The sequence below is a fragment of the Pinus tabuliformis genome, chromosome 4_2 (genome assembly GCF_031772625.1).
Source record: "Pinus tabuliformis cultivar Carrire ecotype Pingquan chromosome 4_2, CPIR1, whole genome shotgun sequence".
NCBI lineage: Eukaryota > Viridiplantae > Streptophyta > Pinopsida > Pinales > Pinaceae > Pinus > Pinus tabuliformis.
This window is the reverse complement of record NC_142304.1, coordinates 634,373,027-634,385,715: the sequence shown is the minus strand read 5'-3', so window position 1 is coordinate 634,385,715 and position 12,689 is coordinate 634,373,027. Positions and strand designations below refer to the sequence as shown.

At 39.9% G+C, this 12,689-nt stretch overlaps 2 protein-coding genes across 2 annotated transcripts; one reads left to right on the top strand and one right to left on the bottom strand.

Annotated features, from left to right (window-relative positions):
- The first annotated feature begins 6,071 nt into the window (after positions 1–6,071).
- On the top strand, positions 6,072–7,727 carry LOC149170961 (origin of replication complex subunit 5-like). The gene is made up of 2 exons (XM_089427393.1): positions 6,072–7,018; positions 7,456–7,727. Exons 1-2 carry the CDS (start codon positions 6,114–6,116, stop codon positions 7,616–7,618), a joined length of 1,068 nt encoding a protein of 355 aa, XP_089283519.1. The 5' UTR covers positions 6,072–6,113; the 3' UTR covers positions 7,619–7,727.
- A 1,541-nt stretch (positions 7,728–9,268) lies between these two features.
- On the bottom strand, positions 9,269–9,841 carry LOC149170960 (putative protein phosphatase 2C 62). The gene is made up of 3 exons (XM_089425792.1): positions 9,728–9,841; positions 9,563–9,635; positions 9,269–9,429 (listed from the first exon to the last, which is right to left on the bottom strand). The coding sequence occupies exons 1-3, from the start codon at positions 9,839–9,841 to the stop codon at positions 9,269–9,271; spliced, it is 348 nt and encodes a 115-aa protein (XP_089281918.1).
- Between the last annotated feature and the right edge of the window lie 2,848 nt (positions 9,842–12,689).

Genomic DNA, 12,689 nt, shown 5'->3' with positions numbered 1-12,689 from the left:
TCCAAGTAGAGCGCATGAGATATGCGCAGCTCCACTTAAATCTGCGCACTTCTTGTTTTACCTCTCAAGCTATGCGTAGAAGTGATGGAAGAATTCGATGCCCAAATGAGCTTTCCTCGTGTGTTATATATATGCTTTTTAACATGGGTTTACATGGGGTTGGCAGCCCCTTGGACGACCCCCAAAGCCACCATAATACGCCCACAAGACTCCTTTACAAGTCGGCTTGCAAGCTCCCTTATCCATCGTATATGTATCGTCCAACACTTAGTCGCATTTCCCAAGTGTCGCATATCATTTCTGGTATCGTCGCACAAAACTCGTGTAAACGTTGCATTGTCGTTCAGCCTTCGCCTGTGCGCCCGCGCGCCCTCGTGCACGACTTCGCCGGCGCCTGTCACACCTGCAACCGGAGGTCCTTACATCCTCCTCCACCTGAAATCGTTGTCGTCCTCGACAACATACCATCCTGGTAGCCATCCACCAAGATCATCATCATCCATGATGTCGACCCCTCCACATAAGGCAAACATCCCTGCAACATATGTAGAGCCTCATCTTCATCATATCTCGACTTAGTGACCAACTGCCACCAAGCTCACCATACCAAGGTATGCACCTCAACGGTATGCTCTCCATCAGATATCATCACGATCCATGATCATCGACCCCTCTGCCACAATCTCCACTGCAACATCTCGTGTCGACCTCATCATGTGTCCCTATGTGAACCTCTACCATGATACTCCATCACGATGCCAACATATCTCTGCACACTTCCGGACCCCATGTCTGAACTAGTTGGGTAGCTAATCCAACCATCACGCTCAATCCATGAGAGTGAACATCCTCATGCCATCATCAGCTGTTCCTCAAACATCTGCCACATCCTTGACTCATCAAGAATCTTCCTCCATAATCCATGCTCAGGTCCATGGAAACTCCATCCATCTCATCTGCAACATATCATGATGCCTGATGCCAAGCCATCCCTGCACCATCAATCATACCTGCTCAAACATGTTTAAGGACTCACTGCCATGAGCAGCTAACAATGAGCCCCATCTTCTTCATCCATCTAAGAAGATGTAGAGGGAGTAGAGCCTGAAGGCTCTCCCTCACTAATCAATTCGATCCATCTATCAGGATCCTCAATCTCCATCCTTTGTATATAAGCAACCCGGTCTTCCCTCTGGACTTCCGGCCTTACATATACCTCATCATCATCATCATCATCTTCCACCAACTCTAGCCTTCTTGTCAAATCCAAGATGCTATCTGAAAGTGATCTAATGACCAATGACTGCTCCACAAGCTTTGTCTCAACAGTAGACAACCACTTGTTCACCTTCTCCTTATCCTCCATTTGCATCACTCCCAATTTACAATCAGGTCTTGTCACACCAATGGTTGGAACACCAATGGGTACATCTTCCCTTCCATCATAAATGTAGAGCTTCTTCAAATGTGGAACGATCATAGCATCAAATTGTTTCATGAACTCCATCCCCAATACAGCTTCATAGTCATCAATCCGCACTATAGTGAAGTCCACCTTCCCGGTCCATTCACCAAGTGTAGTGTCCACCCTTTCAGCTATACCAAGAATCTCAATAGGAGGAGAATTCACTGTCTTCATTTGTGCCTTTGCCGGTACAAATTTCAGCCCAATTCTTCTCGCAGTATCTTCGCCCATGAAGTTGTGAGAAGCCCCACTATCCACCATAGTGAGCACATCAACACCTCCAACCTTCATTTGAACATACTCCAACTTGTTCCTTTCAGGATCCCTCCTAGAGGCCACTTCCGTAGTAGCAGAAGCACCAAGTATCTGCATCATCCCCACAGAAGCATCTTCATTCTTTCCATCAGACTGTGCAATAGCGGCCACCTTTGGTTTAGAGGGACAATTCTTCCCCATGTGTGGTCCTGCACATATCCAACACTTCAAAGGATTCTTCGTCTTCGAACCATCATCCGATTTCGAAGCATCATCCTTCTTCTTTTCTTTCGGCTTGTCAGACTTCTTTTTCTCATCAGAAGTCTCATCATAATGATCCACCAACCTATCAACCACAACAAAAGCCTCCTCAAGTGTCCTAATCTTCTACCTCTTCACTTCATTGCGTGCCCAAGGCTTCAACCCAATAATGAAGTTCACCTTGTCCCTCTCCGCCATGTCAGGAAGTTCCAGAGCTGCACTTGCAAACTATCGTTGGTATGCTTGTAGGCTCCCGGTCTGCTTTATGTACTTAATCTTCGTCCTTGCTTCCCACGTTTCATCCTGAGGACTGAAATGGGTCTACAAAGCTTTCTTCATGTCATCCCACGAAGTGATGTCATCAGCACTGCCATTGACAATTTGGTCCACCCTCCTTCGCCACCACATCTTAGCATCCTTTGTTAAGAACTGAGCAGCCATCTTGACTTGTGTCTCACAATCAGATAGATTCAACCCTTCCAAGTATTGCTCCATGTCCCACAAAAAGTTTCCAAGAGCCTTTTCATTCCTTGTGCCATCATAAGATTCTGGTTCCTTGACTTGCACATGAGGCACTCCTCCACCTGAGTTATGCCTCATGGACTTCTTCAACACCGCGATCTCATCCTTGGCTTCATCAAGAAATTTGTTGGCTTTGTCAAGAGATTCCTTCAAGTTCACGATCTCTGCAAGACCCTGATCCCTTGCTTCTTCAACCTCCTTGACCCTTATCTCAAGTTGTGTACACATAAGATCAGTGTACTCATGCTGCGTTCGGAGCTCATCAAATTCTTCCCTCAGCTTCGAGCTGGCCTCTTGCTCCTTAGTGAGCAAATCCACCTTCGTATCCCAGGAAGACTCCATGGCTTCCATCCTCAACAGCATCTTTTCCATAAGTGATAAAGTCTCAGTTTCATGGCTAGACCCAACATGAGACCCAGCTACCATCTCTAACAGCTTCTTCTTCCTTTGCGATCTAGTCTCCACCATCCAACAGCTTCACCCTTCAATACCCAGAATCAGCTGCTCTGATACCACCTATCACGCCCCTACACCTGCGGTAGTCTTCCAATCGCTTGTAGCAAGGTGCGGCACCACCGAACGCTTTCTTTTCACCAATACTAACATTCGTGGACTACGCCTACTTCCACATTAACATTACTTAGCTTGTGTTTCGCAACCAAGTAAACATACAATTATCCTTTATACTTAATGAAGCCCATACTCATTCATTATCATCATGCAATTATAACAAGAACATCAAAAATTCCAACAAGTATAAAGGGGAGGGGCAACTCCCCGTAATGTGAGTCTACCTGACAATATATTAAGAATATCAGTTTACAACATACAAGTGTGTCTTGCCAAACCAAGTCTCACACTTAGCCAAATATTACAAAGAGAGGCAAACCTGCCTTTTACAACCATGTGCACCTCTTGCACGAAGGGCAGTGCTCACCCGAGCCACCTAGATACCCTTGCCAAGTCCTACACAATTCTGCACATCCACCGAACCCCGGGCACACCTTGCCCACACTTTGACCGACTCAAGACAACCTCCAAGTGCACCTCCAAGTAGAGCGCATGAGATATGTGTAGCTCCACTTAAATATGCGCACTTCTTGTTTTACTTCTCAAGCTATGCGTAGAAGTGATGGAAGAATTCGATGCCCAAATGAGCTCTCCTCATGTGTTATATATATGCTTCTTAACGTGGGTTTACATGGGGTTGGCAGCCCCTTGGCCGACCCCCAAAGCCACCATAATACGCCCACAAGACTCCTTTACAAGTCGGTTTGCAAGCTCCCTTATCCATCGTATATGTATCGTCCAACACTTAGTCACATTTCCCAAGTGTCGCATATCGTTTCTATTATCATCGCACAAAACTCGTGTAAACGTCGCATTGTCGTTCAGCCTTCGCCCGTGCGCCCGCCCGCGCGCCCTCGTGCACGACTTCGCCGGCGCCCATCGCACCCGCAACCGGAGGTCCTTACACACATGGCCCCGATGGCCCCGTGCGTCTCCCCATACCCGCTTCCCATCCCCACCCGCTTCGCGTCCTGAAATCTTTGTGTATCATTAAGTATTACTTGGTGTAACATCGAGTATCCGCACGCGCTTCGCATCTTGAAATCTCGATGCATTGAGTACTATTAATTAATTACTATCGATTTTTAGTTGTCAAAAGAGTTGTTTTTTGTGTGATTTTTTGGAGTTTTTGTGTAGGAATCTAGTGGAAAATTTTGTGGTGAAATCTTAATTTATTTTATTTAAACTATTTTTTTTACTCTTAAGACATTTTTTTGTGCATGGGTTACCCATCTAACTTATGATTCAATAAATTAAATTGAAAAAACTTCCAAAAAATCATACTAAAGACCCCTAGTTATTTAACAATATTACAAACACATTTTCTCACCAATTTACCGGTTGTTGATTGCTATTGCGTCTCACTTTGTCTGGTTGGGCCGGCTTCTGCTCCAGCGCCAAGGGTGGTGTCTGTGAATGATTTCCATGAGTTCGGAATAGATGGTGTTGGCCCCATCACAAGTTACCATATTGCTCATACCTCACGGCCCATGGGAAGAGGGTGGGTCGGATTATGATGATGCTCATTACTCGTCCATGGGAAGAAGGTGGGTCCGATTAGTATGGTGGTGCTAATGACTCACGGCGCATGGGTCCATATTGCTTGCTGTGATGACGCACTGCCCAACCAATCGACGATTCCTATTTCCGCCACAGTTTTTTAATTAATGCCCCCTGACATGCGGGGGCATTAGGGAAATATAACGCGAGAAAAAAAACTGGAGGAGAAAAAAAAACAGCTCGCGTTATATTTCCCTAATGCCCCCGCATGTCAGGGGGCATTAATTAAAAAACTGTGGCGGAAATAGGAATCGCCCAACCAATCCATGCGCTTCCCTCGGTGTTTGACCTGACAATGTGTCAGTAGTGGGATTGTTCGAGCTGGAATTTGTGGGTCCGAGACTCCAGTTTCAGTGCAGGCCCCACCGCTGCAATGTCCGGCTAGGCTTGTGTATGCCTGCCATACTATCCAAATATATCTTTTGTTCGCTGCTGATTCAATTATATAACTAACTCACATAAGATAACACTTCTTACAAATTTGAATTTATTAATACACAAGACAGATACGTAGAACACAAAATCAAAATCAAAATCGGAAAGGAAGTTGCAATATAAACGTACAGTAAATATAGAATGAAAGGGATTTATGGACGACTCTTTTATTATTTTATTATTTAAACAAAATTCTATGATCAAAATTGCCACGTAATATTTTTCCCTTCATCAAATTTGAACAATAATTATAACTTAAACCAATTTTCCATTTATCCAACATCAACGTCCTCCAACATCCCTAATTTGAAACCTTGGAATTTAACGTTTCCTCAAATTTCACATTCGGAATAATATATTTCTGTTTTTAAAACTGGGGAATAATAATTCGCCAATAGTCGTATATATTTCAATCTCGGGGATTAGGAGAAGAGACAGCATGATCCACAGCATCCATTGACAGACATTACTGCTTTCTATTTATATTTATATTACGTCTGTTTTTTGTTTTTTTATATTCTATGAATATTCAGGCTATGTTATGACATTACACTGACGGGTAAGGGTGGATAAGACCACTTTTTTTTAAGGTATATGCAACTAATATAATATGTTATTTTCAATATATTATATAATGAAAATTCCGATATTTTTATTAAGAAGATTTCAATATAAAAATTATTGATGGCAAAAATTTCATTTTCTTTTATTTATAAATATTTAATTACTTAAATTTAATCCAATCAAATAACTAAGTAATTACGCCGTAAGGCGTTTCCCTCTGAAATGAACTCCCCTGATTGCCTTTCTGTCCTAATCGTAGCCGTTAGATTTTTTGTTAGACGATTGAACAAAAATCAACCGTCTGATTTGATAAAAAATGTTTTAAAACATTAAAAAACCTTAAAAAAACGTTTCACTTTACATGCAATAAAAGGCGGATCACCAGGCGCACAACAGCCAACAATGCCTCTGCGATGGATTTCCTGGGCGACAAACACAGATTAAAGAGCTCATATCGCTCGTTGGGGGTCCAAGGGATTTTATGACGCCATTGCTTGTTTATGGGGGCCCTTCCACTGGCAAAACCAGTGTAGTTTTAGATATATTTAAGCGTTTGAACCGCCCTTTTGCCTATGCGAGCTGTAGATCTTGTTTTAGCCCTCGTCTGCTGTTTGAATCCATTCTGAACCAGCTGATATCCCACAGAAGAACGAAAGCTAATAACTATAGCAGTGCGAAGCGCTGCGAGAAAATTGCAGATTTTGTTGTGTATTTGAAAGAAGCCTGTATTCAGGCCATTGAGAAAAAATATGAAAAGAAATTGGTAGGTGGGTCTATAGAATCTCGGAAAGATGGGGAACCAGGGTTTACGGGCTCTCCTCCCAGGGATTCCCAAAAAATCCCAGATAAAGGGCTGAAGGAATCAGTGTTTAAGGGATCTCCCCACGAGGATACCCAAATAAGTCCAGAGAAAGGGTTTCAGGAATCAGGGTTTAAGGGCTCCCCTCGCAAGAATACCCAAAAAAGTCCAGAAAAGGGGCTTAAGGGTTCCTCCAAAAAAAATACAGGAAGGGGGCTTCAGGCTTCTGGTTGCGATGATCCTTCGCAGAAAGACAAAGGGAAGAGGGACAATGATTCTTTTAGTAAAGAAGTCAGGAGATTGGATTTTCCAGAGGTGGTGTACTTGATATTTGACAATATTGAACTTCTGCATGAGTGGAACAATGGTTTCAACCTCATCTCGGCATTGTTCAAGCTATCTGATTTGACAAGAATGCCCAATTTGGGTTTGATTTTTATCAGCAATATCACTCCAGATTCCTTCTATTCCCATACTGGTGCTCTGGAGCCATTGACAGTCTACTTTCGGGACTATACTGATGATGAGTTGTATCAAATCCTTATCAAAGGGCAGCCTAATACTGAGCTGTATGCCTCATTTCTCAAGTAAGTACCTGTGCCTACCTTTTTCTTCAAATATGCTTATATATTTCTGTTAATGAAACAATATTTCTCAAATCTTATTAGAAAAGCACGAGGCAAATTTGGGTTCATGTGTCTACTATTTCTCTGCGTCCATAGGAGTATGTCGCAATGTGTAAATCTTGTTGATTGGCTCCTGTCAATGAGGTTATTAGTTTGGTTTGCTGAAAGTTCTGTCTCTTCTGCACACTATACACTTGCTTATTTTGTATGGGAAGATCCACCCAGCAGCAAGAAAGTTGGGCTTCTCTGATCTCAGGTGTCCAAACCGTGCCACGGTTCTCTTTGCTGTTCAAGTTAAGGGGCTTTCGAAGTTTTTAAAAGTTTCAATGAAATATGTGGCTGCTTGATTTAAACTTGTTTTCTTTTTGTTTCTGATATTGAACAATGCTATTTTGAAGCCCTTCAGTAGAGCTTGCAGGCGAGTTACAGAACTCTCTACAGCATTGGAACCTTTGTTTCAAAAATACTGTGAACCAATTAGCAAAGAAGTTGTGGTTCCCGATGAAAACGGAAAGCGGAGGCTGTTTTCTTATCTTGAGCCACACATTGCACCGGCCTTGAACCAAATATTCAATGTCCCTACTTCTGGAGACAAGGTTAGAAGGAAAATCATGACAAGAAGACAAGGTTTTGATGAAATACATGAAGATCTAGATTTTCATCTTTCTGTTTGTGGCAAGTTCTTGCTCATCTCTGCCTTCATTGCATCAAGGAACCCTGCGACTCTTGATGCCACATTGTTTGATTCGTCTGGGGGATTAGATAATCGTAAGTGAAGGAAAAAGTAAGAACTTTAGTTCCTTTGATCCTTTGCTTTTCTCCTTTTTTGTTTTCTTTTCATCTGATTCTTAAAAATAAATTTAGTTGATTTCACATGAGGAAGGATCTGATTTCTTTTATCTAGAAGTTCCATCTCATCTGAATACTATGCCCTCTTTCCCATTTCATGGCAGCAAGAAGTTAATGTTTCCTCCATATAATTATGCAATCCCAAGCATCACTTTGGAGTAATTATTGTATACTCTCTTTTGTTGGTTTGTGAATAGGAGTGTAAAATCCACAGAGAGAAAGGAACATGAGGAGCAAGAAAAGTTCCTTAAAGGTCCAGGGAGTTTCCCTCTAGAGAGGCTGCTTGCAATCTTCCAATGCATCACAGTAGTGGCAGATGAAGAATTGGAAAATCTACAATCTGACAATATATCTGCAGCTGATGAAAATGGTTTGGGGCCTATGGCTGATGCTCTTATGCAGCTCTCAACTCTTTGTAATATCAATCTTTTGTATAAAGGAACAAACTGTCCCCTAGAAGGTGCTGCTAGATATCGTTGCAACATCGATCAGGAACTTGCAATGAAGGTATGCCTCTTTTTGTTTATGATTTATCAATGTTTAGTGTTGTTATGCTGTATTGAAAATATCAACTAAAATCTTTGATCATCACTTTGGTTGTGGGAAATAGGAATTTTATTTTTAATCCATCTCTTATTTGTTTGTGATTGTAGATTGCGTGCAGTGTCAAATTTCCTTTGTCAAAATATCTCTATCGGTGATAATTACCTTGACAAGGACCATTTATAGACGTGTTGTTCAGTCGCCTGCTACAGAGGAAGTAAATCAGTGCAATTTGTGGGAGAAAGACAATTTATTGATTATTAAATGCTGTATGTTGTGGGGCAAGGAGGTCACGTAATTATAAATGATATGAATTGTTTCACCTCATAACCCCAGGAGTTGTGAATAGCTCAGGTATGTTGTTTAGAGTCTGCAAATTAGATTATTCACAATAAAGTCGCACACAAAATTATATAGATTAATACACGGGATTTATGTGGTAAAACCCTGACAACATGTCAAGGAAATACCCAGGGGCAAGACAATTAAGTTTTATTCTTCAACAGAGTAATTGCATTCAGGCTTACAATACAACCTCCTCATCTATGGGAACAGAGTAATTGCATTCAGGCTTACAATAGAACCTCCTCATCTGTGGGAACATATATGAATTAGACTCTGTTACAATAGTTTTGTTAAGTATATTTAGTTTGTAAAACTGAATAACCACAACAACATTTGTGTTCTTCAATTTATGCCTTACGGCGTTTCAGATGAAGTATTCGAGTAAAATTAATGACAATACAGTAATCAAAAAATTTCCTACATGCTTTCTCCCATGAGATGAGTTTGCCAAAAAAAATATGCATCTAACAGTAACTATGCAAATAAGTCAATGATTGGATTCCACAATCCATCACTAGCCAAAATGAGAAATTCTGTGTCTCTCACATCTGGTTGTGAACTTAAATGTTGCTTCAGACTCCTGTCACCAAACGCACGAGCTACAGCAAGCTGACCATTAACTCGAGGTACATCTCCTAATATATCAAAAAAGAACACCATTAAGTATATAGTTTCTCCCTGTGACCATTCAAATGTTACTCTTGAGCTAGAAATTATTTAAGTATGTTCTCATTAAAATTAATCTCTGCACAGCATTTGTAATGGTACCTGGCAAGAGTGTCACAAATCCACCCTTCTCGATGTTTTGGTGTTCAATACTAGGCTCATGATCAACAATCAACTGAATAGCAGTGCCGTTTTTACATATAACAGCCCTGGAATCTCCTGTATTTACTACAAAGAGTTTTTTCCCATCAACTAAATAGCAGTGACTGTTGTGGAGCCACCGGGCCCTAAATCAGCTGCCTTTGCTAAAATTTTCCCATCAGTCTGGTTGTATGCATTCTTGATGGCACTTTCTGGGTCTGTCCAGAACTTCGGCTCCATTATTATCAGAGATACTTGTCAGCATTAAAATACTTAATTAGCATTTTACACCATACGGAACTTTGAAAATAGCAAGTGACAACCAATACAACAAATGGCAGATCAGCTGTAAAAGCATTTTACTGGATGTGCATCAGAGTCAGAAATCTCATCTGATATACAATTTTTTTCTAAAGAGTCATTTGAGAACCATCATATTTATATAAATGAAGGAAATTGTCATAAATGATAACGATTTGTCGCAAATGCAATTTTTGCAATAAGGAAGCACTATTGCTTTATGCCATGACGTGATGCTACTACTGAACGTTTTTTCTTTGGATAGGTGCAAGAGACACATGAACATATAAGTATAGGAAATATATGAACAGTTTAAGCTATTTGAAAAATAATGGATTTACGCATGAAACATATTCAACTAGAAATATGATGGGGAAAAACAAGAAATTCATTACATGTGAGAAGTAAAATGTTGGAGAATCTTCGCCTTTGAGGTTTGAGAAATGGACATGGCGATATATCACAACTAGAAAAATCTTGTTCATAGATGCACATCATTGTTACAATTAACAATATATATCATATGCCAAAGATCATTGTTACAATTAACAATATATATCATATGGCGAAGATAAAACACATGAAATTAAACCATGAAGTCAATGCAATTAGAAACATCATAGTAGAACCAATAGAGGAGAAAACGAAATTGTTTCACAAGTTACAATCAAGTTAGGCAATTGAGATAAACATATGCAAATTGGAAAATGGAAAGAAACTTTGAACATGCTCCAATTTAATGTATAATTTTAATTTTTGATTGACTAGCAATAGCAAAACAATACATGTCACAATACAATCAACTATAAAATTTAAATAGATGTTGAATTTAAATAGATGTTGTTAAATTCATAGAGACCTTCCAAGTATTCCCTATGATTCATAGATGCTAAACCAGGTAGACCATCAGCATTGATTACAAGTATTCCCCATGATTCATAGATGGTAAACCAAGTAGACCATCAGCATTGATTACAAGTATTCCCCATGATTCATAGATGGTAAACCAGGTAGACCATCAGCGTTGATTACAGTGCATAACCCCAAAGGAATCGTAAGAGTTGAACTTGTGGCATCCCATTTCTGAGAAGTTTAATGTCTAACTCCAAGGCCAATCAAGCCAACCCCAGGGCTCAAAAGTAAGATAATAAAAGATATATGCATTTGGTAACGAGGCGGGATACCTATCATCCAGCTCAGAAAGGATATAGGTTGGTAACAATTGAAATAGACTTACAAATTAGCTAATTTAGAGAGTTTCTTTGTGGGAAAAATCAAGAATCTCATTCTAGATTATGATTTAAGTTGGGAATCAAACCCTACTCAACTAATGAAAGGACTGAAATTTGCTAAACCCCTTTCCAACACTAATTTGAATATGTAGACTATAGATTGGTACTACCCAGGCACTCCCTAGGTGACATTATCAAGCAGCACATCGGTAGCTACAGAGTGATTGATACAGATGTGGATGCTTCTTCTCCCTCCTCTACTTTTTACATCTATACCTAATGACAAGTAATGGGCACTTCCACAGTATGTTGTAACTGGTGTACTTTTGAGCCCTTGACCTCTCTTTTGGTCACCCACTGCCATTAATAAAACTAGTCTTATCTTATCTTCTATCGTCCATTAATAGGAAATGGTACTGTAATATAAAAACAATACTAAATAGCCAGGACTAACTTTCACCAATTTAGATCCTCATCTAGGAGTGAGCACTTAGTGTCTATACTTTCTTTTCTATATTTGAGGCCAATGTACATCGAGAAATTACACTGTACAATACAAGTATTCAAGAGACATCTGCTATCAATTCCATCTGAGCAATGACAATCTCAGTTACATACCATGAACCACGTAATCCAAATGTACATCAAGAAATTAAACTGTACAAAACAATTATTCGAGCAACACATCCCATTAGTTTTGTTTCAACAAAAGCAATCTCGGTTATTTACCCTGAACCTCAAAATTTTGACGACATGGTTCATGGTATACAACTGAGATTGTTGTTTTCTAAAATGGAATTAATGGAAGGTGTCACTTGAATAATTGTTTTGTACAGTGTAATATAAATGTGTAGCCCAATATGGTTACAAAGATGCCCCAAACATTGAAGGCTCTGAATTTATCAACCAGGTTTTTGAAAGCATAAAAGACTATCTCAAGCTTAGAGGAACTCATTCCTCCTCACATGACAGAAGTTATGCAAGCAGAAATACAGTGGAAGAAAGTAACTACTCTTAGATGAGGAATTGTAGTAGATTGAATTGGCAAAGAATACAAGGTTTGTGTATCTTCTGGGAAAAATTACATTGAAGACTAATAAGACCGCTAGGCCTTTTGAAGGATTACTGATTGACAAGCTCTATAGGTTTCTCCAAAACAATTGCAGGTTGCCTCTCTCTCACTACAATATACCACCTGTGCATTTACTTCAAGTCAGAATGGTGCAAGAAATTTAGAGTTCGTTCACACAAAATTGTTAGAAGACAATGAAATTATAAGCTTTTACTCATCCGTAAAGTTCCTGATCACTCAAAAATAAGATATAATCTTGTACTATTGTTACTATTTTGATAGATTTATAAGATTTCAAAATGCAAATTTCTGTTGAGATCAGAAGAAATAAGCATTGAGTTTTTTTACCATTTCTGCAATAAATCATGAATCATGTAGAGTGAACTGGTACATACATGTTTAATGTTTTGTGACTGGTGGAATGGAAAAAAATGATAACAGCTCATCACTTTTCAGTTTCGATCCTTATTTTACAGTAAGGCTC